At 43.1% G+C, this 12,219-nt stretch overlaps 1 protein-coding gene across 2 annotated transcripts in view; it reads right to left on the bottom strand.

Moving 5' to 3' along the window:
* LOC105024647 (short transient receptor potential channel 5) overlaps positions 1 to 12,219 on the bottom strand; it is a 53,011-nt gene that overhangs the window by 5,325 nt on the left and 35,467 nt on the right. For both annotated transcript variants that reach the window (XM_020047826.2, XM_010894716.4), the window contains exons 5-11: positions 9,234 to 9,570; positions 8,710 to 8,849; positions 7,813 to 8,135; positions 6,995 to 7,190; positions 5,970 to 6,179; positions 5,047 to 5,088; positions 94 to 183 (exon numbers count right to left, since the gene is read on the bottom strand). In XM_020047826.2, the coding sequence (XP_019903385.2) occupies positions 94 to 183; positions 5,047 to 5,088; positions 5,970 to 6,179; positions 6,995 to 7,190; positions 7,813 to 8,135; positions 8,710 to 8,849; positions 9,234 to 9,570 (1,338 nt within the window). The remainder of the gene's footprint in view (positions 1 to 93; positions 184 to 5,046; positions 5,089 to 5,969; positions 6,180 to 6,994; positions 7,191 to 7,812; positions 8,136 to 8,709; positions 8,850 to 9,233; positions 9,571 to 12,219) is intronic.

Below are 12,219 nucleotides of genomic sequence, written 5' to 3'. Positions count from 1 at the left end.
CGGAGAGATCCACAGTGAGGGACAGTTACTGCCCTTTGGTAGGGGCACATTTGGCCGATTAATGTTTAAGCATGCAACTTCTGAGACACCTACTTTGAAATTCTCCTCTGTCAGTCCCTCGTCCGTCTTGGCACTACGGATCATGGCTGCTACATATCTCTTCACGAGGTTCCTGATCACCTCCTGTATACAATGAAAGTCAGAGCAGAGAAACAATCACATATAACACCCCATTACCACAAAATGTAGAAACAACCACATATAAAACCCCATTACCACAAAATGTAGAAACAAGCATCTTTTCTCCCCCACTTGTAAGCTATTTCTGTAGTGTGAGACATCCCTAAGGGTGAAATTATATGAGATTTTTTGGAAAGAGTCTCTTCTTTCCTAGCACGCATACACTTGAATGTTGTGTTTACCCCAACGAGGAAAATGTTCAGGCATATTCATGACTTATCTATTTGCTAGAGGTGAAGACTGGACGTGCATAACTTAACATAAATGTGCATGTTTTGCAGACAACGGACCGGTTTCAATCAACCCGACCGTTTTCTTTTACAGAAAGATTATTTTGGGTGAAAAAAATATGCTCAATGAATTGTGGAGTAGGATATTTGTGCTTAATCGAATACTTTGCCCTCTGTAAGGATAACAAAATGTACAATACAATTCAAAGGTTTGGGGTCACTTAGAAATGTCCTTGTTTACAACAGAAAAGCTATTTTTTGTCCATTAGAATAACATCAAATTGATCAGATATACAGGGTATACATTGTTAATGCTGTAAATGACAACTGTAGCTGGAAACAGATGATTTTTTTATGGAATATCTACATAGGCTTACAGAGGCCCTTTATCAGCAAGCAAGCAATTTATTTATATAGCACAATTCATACATAGAAGCAATTCAATGTGCTTCTATGTATGAAAAAATATAAAAATACAATAGCATAAAAACAAATACTGAAATGAAAACATCAAAACAACATCATAATAATAAAAACATAGAATAATATATGAAGCTACAAAAGCTGTAACAGTCTGGTTAAATTTAAGTCATAGGCGGGTGAAAAAGAAATGTTTTTTAACTGGATTTAAAAATTGATACATTTGGGGCACATCTAAGATCTTCTGGTAGTTTATTCCAGTTGTGTGCAGCATAAACGCAGCTTTACAATGTTTAGTTTGGACTCTGGGCTCTACTAGCTGACCTGTGTCCATGGATCTAAGAGCCCTCCTCGGTTTATATTCTTCAAACATATCAGAAATATATTCGAGGCCTAAACCATTCAGTGATTTATAAACTAAAAGCACCACTTTAAAATCTATTCTGTAACTGACTGAAAGCCAGTGGAAATATTTAGAACCGGAATGATGTGCTCTGTTCTCTTGGTCCTGGTTAACATTCTAGCAGCAGCATTCTGAACAGTTTTACAGTCTTTTTGGGGAGTCCAGTTAAGAGGCCATTACAGTAGTCAACCCTACTAGAGATAAAAGCATGGATGAGCTTCTCTTGGTCTTTTTGAGACACTAAGCCCTTGATTCTGGGTATATTTTTAAGATCATAGAATGCTGTTTCGGTGACCGATTTGATATGACTGTTAAATGTGAGGTATGAACACCAAGATTATGCACTTGGTCCCTGGTTTTTGGGGCCCGAGAATCCAGCTCTTTACTAATACTAGTTCTTTTATTTTTGTTGCCAAACACAATAATCTCTTGGTTTAATTGTAGACCATTTTGGTTCATCCAGGTATTTATGTGCTCTATACAGTGACACAGAGTCTATTGAGCTGTTGTCCTATGGTTTGAGAGCCATATATATTTGAGTATCATCTGCATAGCTATGGTAGTTCATGTTGTTGTTCTGTAGAATTTGGCCCAGAGGTAGCATATAGAAATTGAACAGAAGCTGTCCGAGAACTGATCCCTGGAAACTCTGCATGTCATAGCCACCCTGTCAGATTCATGATTACCAATGGTGACAAAGTAACTCCGGCCATCTAGATAAGATCTGAACCAATCAAGCAACAATCAACCCTGTGTTCAAATGGCACTTTGTGTTTGCTTATTCACGTTTATCATTCTAAAAGGCTATGTTACGATTAGAAAACCCTGTTGCAATTATGTTAGCACTGCTTAAAACTGTTGTGCTGATTAGAAGTAATAAATAAAAAAATCCTTCTTTAGACTAGTTGAGAATATGCAGCATCAGTAATTGTGGGTTCGATTACAGACTCAAAATGGCCAGAAACAACAAACCTTTTTCTGAAACTCGTCAGCCTATTCTTGTTCTGAGAAATTAAGGCAATTCCATGCGAGAATTGTACTACTCCCTTCACAGAACAGTGCAAACTGGCTCTAGCATCTTGCTCGGTTCACAACTGAGGACAAATACATTAGAGTGTCTAGTTTGAGAAACAGATGCCTCACAGGTTCTCAACTGGCAGCTTCATTAAACAGTACACCAGTCTCAACATCAACAGTGAAGAGGCGACTTCGGGAAGCTGGCCTTCTAGGCAGAGTTGTAAAGAAAAATCCATAACTCAGACTGACCAATAAAAAGAAAAGATTAAGATGGGCAAAAGAACTCAGACACTAGACAGAGGAAGATTGGAAAAAGTATTATGGACAGACGAATCTAAGTCTGCCAAGCATGATGGAGGTAATGTGATGGTTTGGGGTGGTAGATTGGGAGATTTGTACAGGGTAAGAGGGATCCAAAGAAAGTATATCACTACATTTTGCAATGCCTTGCCATTCCCTGTGGATGGCACTTGATTGGAGCCAATTTCCTCCTACAACAGGACAATAGTCCAAAGCACAGCTCCAAACTATGCAATAACTATTTAGGGAAGAAGCAGTCAGCTTATATTCTGTCTATAATGGAGTGGCCAGCAGAGTCACTGGATCTCAACCCTATTCAGCTGTTGTGGTAGCAGCTTGACCATATGGTACGTAGGAATTCCCCTTCAAGCCAATCAAACTTGTGGGAGGTACCTCAACATATTGACAACTAGAAGACAAAAGTCTGAAAGGCTGTAATTGCTGCAAATTACCCAACTATTTCAATAAAATATCATAATTTCTAACCGTTGATTACCATATTTCCTATTAATTTTGCTACATTTCTGATTCAAACTAATTTCATATACACTCACCTAAAGGATTATTAGGAACACCATACTAATACTGTGTTTGACCCCCTTTCGCCTTCAGAACTGCCTTAATTCTACGTGGCAATGATTCAACAAGGTGCTGAAAGCATTCTTTAGAAATGTTGGCCCATATTGATAGGATAGCATCTTGCAGTTGATGGAGATTTGTGGGATGCACATCCAGGGCACGAAGCTCCCGTTCCACCACATCCCAAAGATGCTCTATTGGGTTGAGATCTGGTGACTGTGGGGGCCATTTCAGTACAGTTAACTCATTGGCATGTTCAAGAAACCAATTTGAAATGAATCGAGCTTTGTGACATTGTGCATTATCCTGCTGGAAGTAGCCATCAGAGGATGGGTACATGGTGGTCATAAAGGGATGGACATGGTCAGAAACAATGCTCAGGTAGGCCGTGGCATTTAAACGATGCCCAATTGGCACTAAGGGGCCTAAAGTGTGCCAAGAAAACATCCCCCACACCATTACACCACCACCACCAGCCTGCACAGTGGTAACAAGGCATGATGGATCCATGTTCTCATTCTGTTTACGCCAAATTCTGACTCTACCATCTGAATGTCTCAACAGAAATCAAGACTCATCAGACAAGGCAACATTCTTCCAGTCTTCAACTGTCCTATTTTGGTGAGCTCGTGCAAATTGTAGCCTCTTTTTCCTATTTGTGGAGATGAGTGGTACCCGGTGGGGTCTTCTGCTGTTGTAGCCCATCCGCCTCAAGGTTGTGTGTGTTGTGGCTTCACAAATGCTTTGCTGCATACCTCAGTTGTAACGAGTGGTTATTTCAGTCCAAGTTGCTCTTCTATCAGCTTGAATCAGTCGGCCCATACTCCTCTGACCTCTAGCATCAACAAGGCATTTTCGCCCACAGGACTGCTGCATAGTGGATGTTTTTCCCTTTTCACAACATTCTTTGTAAACCCTAGAAATGGTTGTGTGTGAAAATCCCAGTAACTGAGCAGATTGTGAAATACTCAGACCGGCCCGTCTGGCACCAACAACCATGCCACGCTCAAAATTGCTTAAATCACCTTTCTTTCCCATTCTGACATTCAGTTTGGAGTTCAGGAGATTGTCTTGACCAGGACCACACCCCTAAATGCATTGAAGCAACTGCCATGTGATTGGTTGATTAGATAATTGCATTAATGAGAAATTGAACAGGTGTTCCTAATAATCCTTTAGGTGAGTGTATGTTTTCATGGAAAACTAGGATATTTCTAAGTGAACCCAAACTTTTGAACAGTAGGGTATGTATGAATACCCTTCACATCACCACATGCCTCAGTGCATCCCTTTCCCTGGATGGATTCAGCCCCATTCCCAAATGGTATTCATTTGTAGCGGCAGCTGTATTCTTTGATAAAGCGTGTTCATTAGAATAGCGCAGACTCCAGTGAAAGCAATTGAGTCTAGCTTAGTCTGTTCAATCCCCAGAAGCATCAGGCAAATTGGGGCAGGGATAGAGGAAGGACCTCAAAAGGTCGAACTAATTGCAATAACTGAGGAGGGACTGATAAGGAAAAGGACAACTTGGATGAAAATAAAATCTGCCACCAAGCTCATGGCCAACATGATCATGACATATTTAGTGACTCAAGGACACCTGTTCCTTATCTGCTACAAGGTCAACGGTGTTGATCCAGCTCAATAACCACAGCCTTGGGGGGGCTGTTTATGTTATTATTTTTAACATAATCTCATCCAGAGCAACTAACAGGAGCAATTAAGGTTTAGTGACTTGCTCAAGGTCACATCTGCCGATTCTTTTTGACAAGTTCGCTTAACCTAGTTGTTTTTGCCCCTCACGGTCCAACCTGAATGATGAGCATTTCCATGGTTGTTATGGCAGCAGCTACTTACCTGATAGTGCTGGTTCTGAATCAGATTGTCAGCATGGCGCTCCTAGGACAAAATCAGAAACAGAAGAATTAAATGATTTTTGCTCATGTGTAAAGCTGACATCAATCACATATACATATCAGAAACACCTGTTTCCCTGCCGATGCATGGTACGCTTCTGAGAGTGATAGTAACACACATTCTGCACCGTGGCAAAGGAAAAGACAATCAAGGAATTGATAGACTGTATGCAATGCAGTATATAAATGCCATGAATTCTTTCGACCGCAATGAAAAAGATAGAAGCAATCAGCAGTCAATTCACTGGAGGACCACCACAGTTTTTATGTATTATATAGCTTTGTTTTATGCTAATCTGTCCAATTAGATGCACCCGTATAATGATCATTTCAGGCTAGGGTTCCGCTTTATTTTCTCGTCTTCCAAACGATCTAGAAGGGTTATTACATAATTCCAGATCCCAAAATGTGTCCGTTCTGCTTGGTGTGTTGGTGAAAGTAATGTGGCTGCCTGCGCGTTACCAGGAGTGTGAAGCAGAACGGGGAAACAGCAGAGCCGCCAAGCCGCTGCTGCTGGTGAAGGAGTGGAGTTCAGCTGATGGGGACACCTCCAGGGAATTGGGAGCATGAGACAGCGTTGCTTGGCAACATAGGTCTGCCTACTGCAGCTGGATCCCGGACGACCACACAGCCCCTCATCAGCAACATCCCAGCTGGGAGAGAACACTGACAACCATAGCAGCCCCGCCCCCACCAACCCGACGCAGCTCTCTGTAACATTCGGAGGCAGTGATCCAATATCCGTACAGTTTATTGTGTAAAAACAGAAATCCAGGCCAATGACGGCCAATCGCATGACAGAAATAATCGCCTGTATTACTGAATTAGAATGTTGTGTTATACAATGTTTTGGAAATGTTGTACCGTGAACTCTTTTAAGTTCTCGTGTTTCCTCGGGTTGTCAGGACTGGCCTGGCCTCTCCCACACACGCGGTTATGGGTCCACACACAGAGGTACCACACCGACTTGGGGCTGGGGATGATGTTGAACGGTGGCGGTAGGGTTCCCCCCTCGTCAAAATAACTCATCCACAACTTGGTTCGGGCAAACTTCCATTCGATGTCCGCATGATCCTGAACAAAAGCATTTTGATATTAAAGGAGGTCGTTGGCAGAATTTGATAACTTACATCAAATGTTATCCCCATCACTTTCATAAAATATGAACAATTAATTGCACAACAAAAAAAGTATTTAATCTGCTTGAATAAACTTTCCTAATCTTTTACAGTCGGGAAAAGTCTGGGTCTCAAAATGTAACCACTCATCTTAATGTGGTCCTTTCGAGTTCTGTTCATGCCATTCTACAAGAATGTGTCCCCCTTCCTCAATGTCCACGTCTTCCCCAGGGAGACGTGGGGTTTGGTCGGCGGATGTAAGGATCTGTGTGAGCGTGTTATGTGTACGTTTAGTGTACGTGCGCTGTGTGCGTGTGTGTTGTGTACACACAGCTCCTAGCTCCTGTCAGCTTATATAAGCCTTCGCAGAAAGGTTACATGGAGGAAAACAAACTGATATAAATATGTCTCTCTGTTGCCTGCAGCAGCAGAACTAGCAATTCTCTGAGACACATGAGGTAAAAATGACCACCTTTAATAAAACCTTTGTGATCTATCCACAATATATGATAAAACAATGACTCATTTTGGTTCTTATTCCTGCTGACAGTGAGAGACATTTTGCATAATGTCTTGAGATTAACTGCAGGATGTGCTTAATCATTATTCAGCAGAAGCCGTGATCATCACACGCCTTTCGCACAGCCATATCTTTACCCATAAGCACCAGCGAGAATTTCAATAAAAAGAGATGGACATGGTCATGTGACTTCTCCTGATCAAAGGAGCCGACAGACAGAACCGAGGAGGAAACAACGTCTGCAGACTCACAGCGATGAGCTGGTAGGAGTTGTTCATCATGGCGATGAGCATGTTAAGCAGCACCACCAGGGAGATGACGTTGTAAGTTCCGAACATGGTGGCTCCGACGAACTCGGTAAACTCATGGCGAGCCTTCACGTTGGTCACGTACAGGTTGAGCAGGCCGAATATCGACCAGAACAGGGATTGCAGAGTTTCAAACAGCCTAGGAAAGGCAGACAGAAATGGAAGTTATGTTGTTTTTCTTTTCGATCAGAAACAAACCACAGTCCTGTAAACTGCCACTAAAGTACTGTTGACAAATGGAAAGGATTGGAAGGCCACCTAACAGAAGCCTTTCGATCCTGAATCAATATTGTATTGGGAGCAATGCAAACTGCTCAGCCTCCAAAAAGGAGTCAGTGACTGGAGGAAACGGGTGACATTTGGTACAAGCCTCAGTATCTTTTATTCATTACGACAGAGGGAGCAGATTATGTGCATTGTGTATGTGTGAAACCCCAGGACTTACTAAGAATTGCTTTTCAATTGTAATAGGTACTGAAACTCTATTGTTCCCAACACCCATTCCAGCTCCTATTCCAAACCAGCAGTCCTCTTCCGAAACAACTCTATCAACATCTGTTCATGGCCACTATCTTCTCCCTTTTCGATTCATTTCAAGCTCCTTCTTTCACCCTTTCCGGTACCCCTTTAGTCCCTTCCTTGCTACAGTCTCATCCAACTCTCCCCTCAGTCTTTTCCCCCATTGTCATTACACAGCATTTTTCTTTGTTGCTAGTTCTTTGCTCTGACATGCGGAGGGCAACGGTCCGCGGATGACTTACGTGGAGAAGGCGTTGTTCTGCTTCTCACAGCGGATGCCCTTGCAGTTGTTGGGCTCCTCAGAGGCCTTGGTCTCGTAGTAGAAGTAGAGCTGGTTGAGTCCGTTGGCGAAGGCCAGCAGTACCAGGCAGTAGATGAAGAGAAACTTGAGGATGTCAAGCAGCATGCGCCCCAGGGAGATTTGCAGGGGCCCCAGGTGGGAGTTGGCTGTGAACAGGGAGATGAGGCGCAGCGAGCTGAAGATGTTGGCGATGGCGAACAGGGCCTCTGCAATCAGCGTCGGGTGCCACATCTCCCAGTCGTCCCGCGGCCGAGAGCTATTGTACTGTTGGCGAGACAGTGAGGGCCGTTATCTGGTTATTGCAATGTTAAAGGTAAATGGCCACTAACGAAATAGAAAGCAATAGTTTAATATGATGTGTCTCTAACACGATTCATCCTGATTTTCTCCTCTCCCAATTTTGTGAAGTCCAATTCGCTAGCATGCCCTTGCATGCGAGGCAGCATTTCCGTGCAAGCTCACCACGGCCCTAGATCCAGACACGTCCTCTGAATCACATCTCGTCAAGGTGCTTGCTCAGCCACCTTGATCACCAGAACCTACACGTCTGGAGGAGAACCCATTTATTGGCCTACAACCGGAGTTGAGGTTGTGGGTGCCTGACCTACCTCAAGGAGTCACTAGAGAGCGATGAGGCAAGGCGACGCATGTCTTACACCAACCCCACCAACCCTGGACAGTGTTGAGTGGATCTGCACCACCACATGCGTTGTGGATATGCCAGCACCAGTCAATTCCTGACAGCTGTAATTGTTTTAATTGTGCCATTCAGGAGAGCCTATGAAGGACTCTCTTAAACTTCAAAATATCATATTAAAAAGATAAACAATCGGCTTACCTTGAAGTAAGCAACTATTTTGAGTGAGATGGTGGCCAAGTACAGAGAGTTCATGGCAAAGTCCATGAGGTTCCACCAGTCGTGAACGTATTCAGTGAAGCCTCCATCCCACATCTCCTTAATCTCAGCCCAGATGAACCCTGAACGGCAGAGAAGGACATTCAGTTAGACACATAACATGTCCACTGCAATACATGTCACCTATCATGATAGTTTTACAGTGTTAAACTACAACTGCTTTAAATCGGAAATAGATAAACTGTAGACAATACAGCATTGTATTTCTCCGTATCCACCCAATTAATTGCTAGAACCTGCTAATAGGTTTCCAAACACCAATGTCTACATGTCAATGCAGGCATCTGAAGTCCAAAGATAGCAAAACGTGAAACATCGGTACCCCACAAGTTTTTTTGTCCAGTCCCTATTGGGCTAAATACAATTTTCTGTTTATGGCTTTGGGAGTGTGTGTATTTGGTTGTGTTTGACTACATAAACGGGAACAAAAATGTCCCCAACCTCACCCAACACCCAGGGCAGGATCATCCACTCCACCACGGTGGGCGGAGGGCCCTGGACATGAAGGTCTGTCCTCACAATGTGCTGCGAGGCCAGTAGGAGTAGGAAGAGGAAAGTGAGGTAGGAGGCTGTGTGGCAGATGAACTTGATGAAAGGCTTCTTGATGAAGAGACCCAGGGCACTCTTGGGGGCCAGCAGGTAGACCAGCGAGAAGACGGGAAAGAGCAGGCCGATGGTGAAACAGGTGACCAGCTTGACCGCCCAGTGGCGTCTTCGCCACCCTGGGAAACCGTCGTACCACAGAGTGGCCAGGAGCTGCTGGCAGTTTGGCTGGGATACAAACTGTGATGGGGGGGTAACAGATACAAGGAAGAACATCCATAATCCCAAATCAAAACAACAAGCGATAGCTCCTTGTACTGTTCCGCCAACACATTTCACGAAGGGTGACATCGACTACTAGAACAAACGCCTGAGGTGAGCTTACACATGGTGGATATTTTACATGTCTGAAATATGTCTCCCATATGGTGCTTTGGATAGGAAGTCGATTTGTAGTAGAGTCAGATCGTGAAGTTCCATTTTGTTTGCCAGCGCTGCTGTAAAAATCCCCAATGTTACTCCCCAGAGCTATCCTCCCACAGATGACCTCTGAAGTTGGCACCACAATGCTTAGATCCCGAACCATACCCAAACAAACAGTCATGCCAGCTGGGCAGGAAAAACAATGGTGTGCAGAAATCCTTTGTTGTAGTTAGTATTTCATTATTTATTTTACTGATGTATTCTGGGGAATTTTGTGCTTCATTGATTAAGGGAAGTGCTGTGTTTACCAGAGACAATGACTTAGACTGTTGCACCACCCTACAGTCTAAGTTTGCATTTCTAAGATCTGTTATGTTATACACAACATCGCAAAATTAGCAATGAAGCATGTATAACCCAATGGGAAAGCATTTGAAACTACCTGTAAGAACTGACAACCTGAACTTAATTTGAAAGTCTGAAAACATGCATATTAGATAAAAAAAACTAGGATCCTGTATTATTGTATATATGTTAAAAAATATTGTTTCCTCCATTTTCTAGATCTATTAATGTATGTCAGCTGGGATCAAGTAAGGAATATTCCCACATACATGATGACCATAAATAGATATATCAGTCCCTAGAGAGGAGATTGTGGAAACAATGAAAAGGATACCTAGGAACTCTCTTTAAAGACAGCTTCCCTTTGCCATTTCTGAAGGGGAAGGATATGAATAAATCATTCAAATCTTATTCTTACTTTCCAGAAAATAAATAAATAAAATGGTGACTGTGCATAAATGCCTGTGTGATTGTGGGTGCATACGGATGAAGGATCAACGACATGCTTTTAACTACTTTACCAACTGTGGCATGAGACTGAGTAACCATTCCCAGCAGAGTAGTTGATTCTATGGAGCTCAAACAGGAATTCCCCCTTCTCCTCCCTGATTGGTGAATATTTTATGTTTATGTTGAGTTTGACTAGTTTAACCCTGCTGTTCTTCCCCAGTCTTGTACCGCCCCATGTCCCCCGGTCCCATCTCTGACAGCCGGGCTCTCAACTCAAAAATGACTTTGCTGTCCTGTTCTAAAAGGACTTGTCTCTACGGTCCCGTGTAGCACAGTTGGTAGAGCAATGGCACATGCAAAGCCACGGTTTTCTAGGTTTAATTCCAATGGGGGAGCCAGTCCCCCAAACAATATATGACAACGTATGCACTCACCACAGTAAGTCGGTCTGGATAAAAGCCTCTGCAAAATGACTGAAAAGAACATCCAACTAGCACTAGAAAGATTGCTGTACGGAGCGAGGTAACTTTGGCATTTAACTATAGCATGTCCGAACGCTGACTGAACTGTCTCTGTTGTTGACTATAAAGATCTGAGTGTGAGGGATAAAAGAGCTGTACCTGCTGACTGGGCTGTGACTATTCTACATGGCCTTTTCCCCACTTCGCTTGGTTAGGTTTTCAGAACTGTAGATGGTGAGGTTATTACAGTGCAGTAGGAAATGAAGTATTCAGATCGCAACAAAGGAGCAGCCAAATGCCAGCATTCAAATCAAGAGGAAGATGAAAGGAGTCTGTGCACGCGCAAGCATGTGCATGAGTGTGTGCTATTGTACATGCGCACATGTGTGTGAATGTGTGTAGGGCATGCATGGATGTGTCAGCACTCTCTAGGGGGAGAGAAATAAAAGATAAAAGATAGACAGCAAGAAACATTCCAAATGCATTTTACATGAGGGAAGAGGAGCGATAGAATGGCAGAATTCTCAGCAGGATAGCCGACTGAATAGGTGGCAATAAGAGACCATCCGTAAGTGTGAGTCTTTAATCCCTGTTCCCTAAGAGAGGGAACTAGATCATAAAGGTTGGGCGCTCAAACCACCTTTACAGTGGAAAACAATATACCATCACGCATTCCACAAGGCCAAGTAAAATGACAAGCCCAGACATTTAGGTGTTATAAATGACGCCTTGTCTTTAACTTTTCTGATCCAGAACCATTCTACATCACGCACGGACAATGCAGGGTGAGACAGGGGTCGTATCTCATTACCTCTCTCGGGGGAAAAGGGGTTCATAGCGGAAATATGGAGAACAGTGGCAAGTCCACCACCAGGGGGCAAATGATTCAACTATGCAAACACCCTGAGCTCTAGGCCCCTTCTAAGTAGCAAGGCCAGTCTTTACCATCTTGGTAGGACCGGGAATCACATTAAAATGCATGCGAACCAATTATTAATTGAACTCAAACTAATTATTGTTTTGAACACATTACTCAAGAAAACTGAAGGACCATAGGTGTTATATGATTCATACCTGTAGAGGTAAAAATAACATTACACAGTGCGATGAAGAATGAAGAGTTGGAGAAGTGTAGAACATGCAGGACTAGCAGTGGGACCTTGACTGAGGTGTGATATTCAATGTTTTCACCAACATAGGTGGTTGGAGT

Source organism: Esox lucius, chromosome 7 (genome assembly GCF_011004845.1).
Source record: "Esox lucius isolate fEsoLuc1 chromosome 7, fEsoLuc1.pri, whole genome shotgun sequence".
Classification (NCBI taxonomy): domain Eukaryota; kingdom Metazoa; phylum Chordata; class Actinopteri; order Esociformes; family Esocidae; genus Esox; species Esox lucius.
Note: the sequence above shows the minus strand (reverse complement) of the source record. Positions and strands in the feature narration are given on the sequence as shown.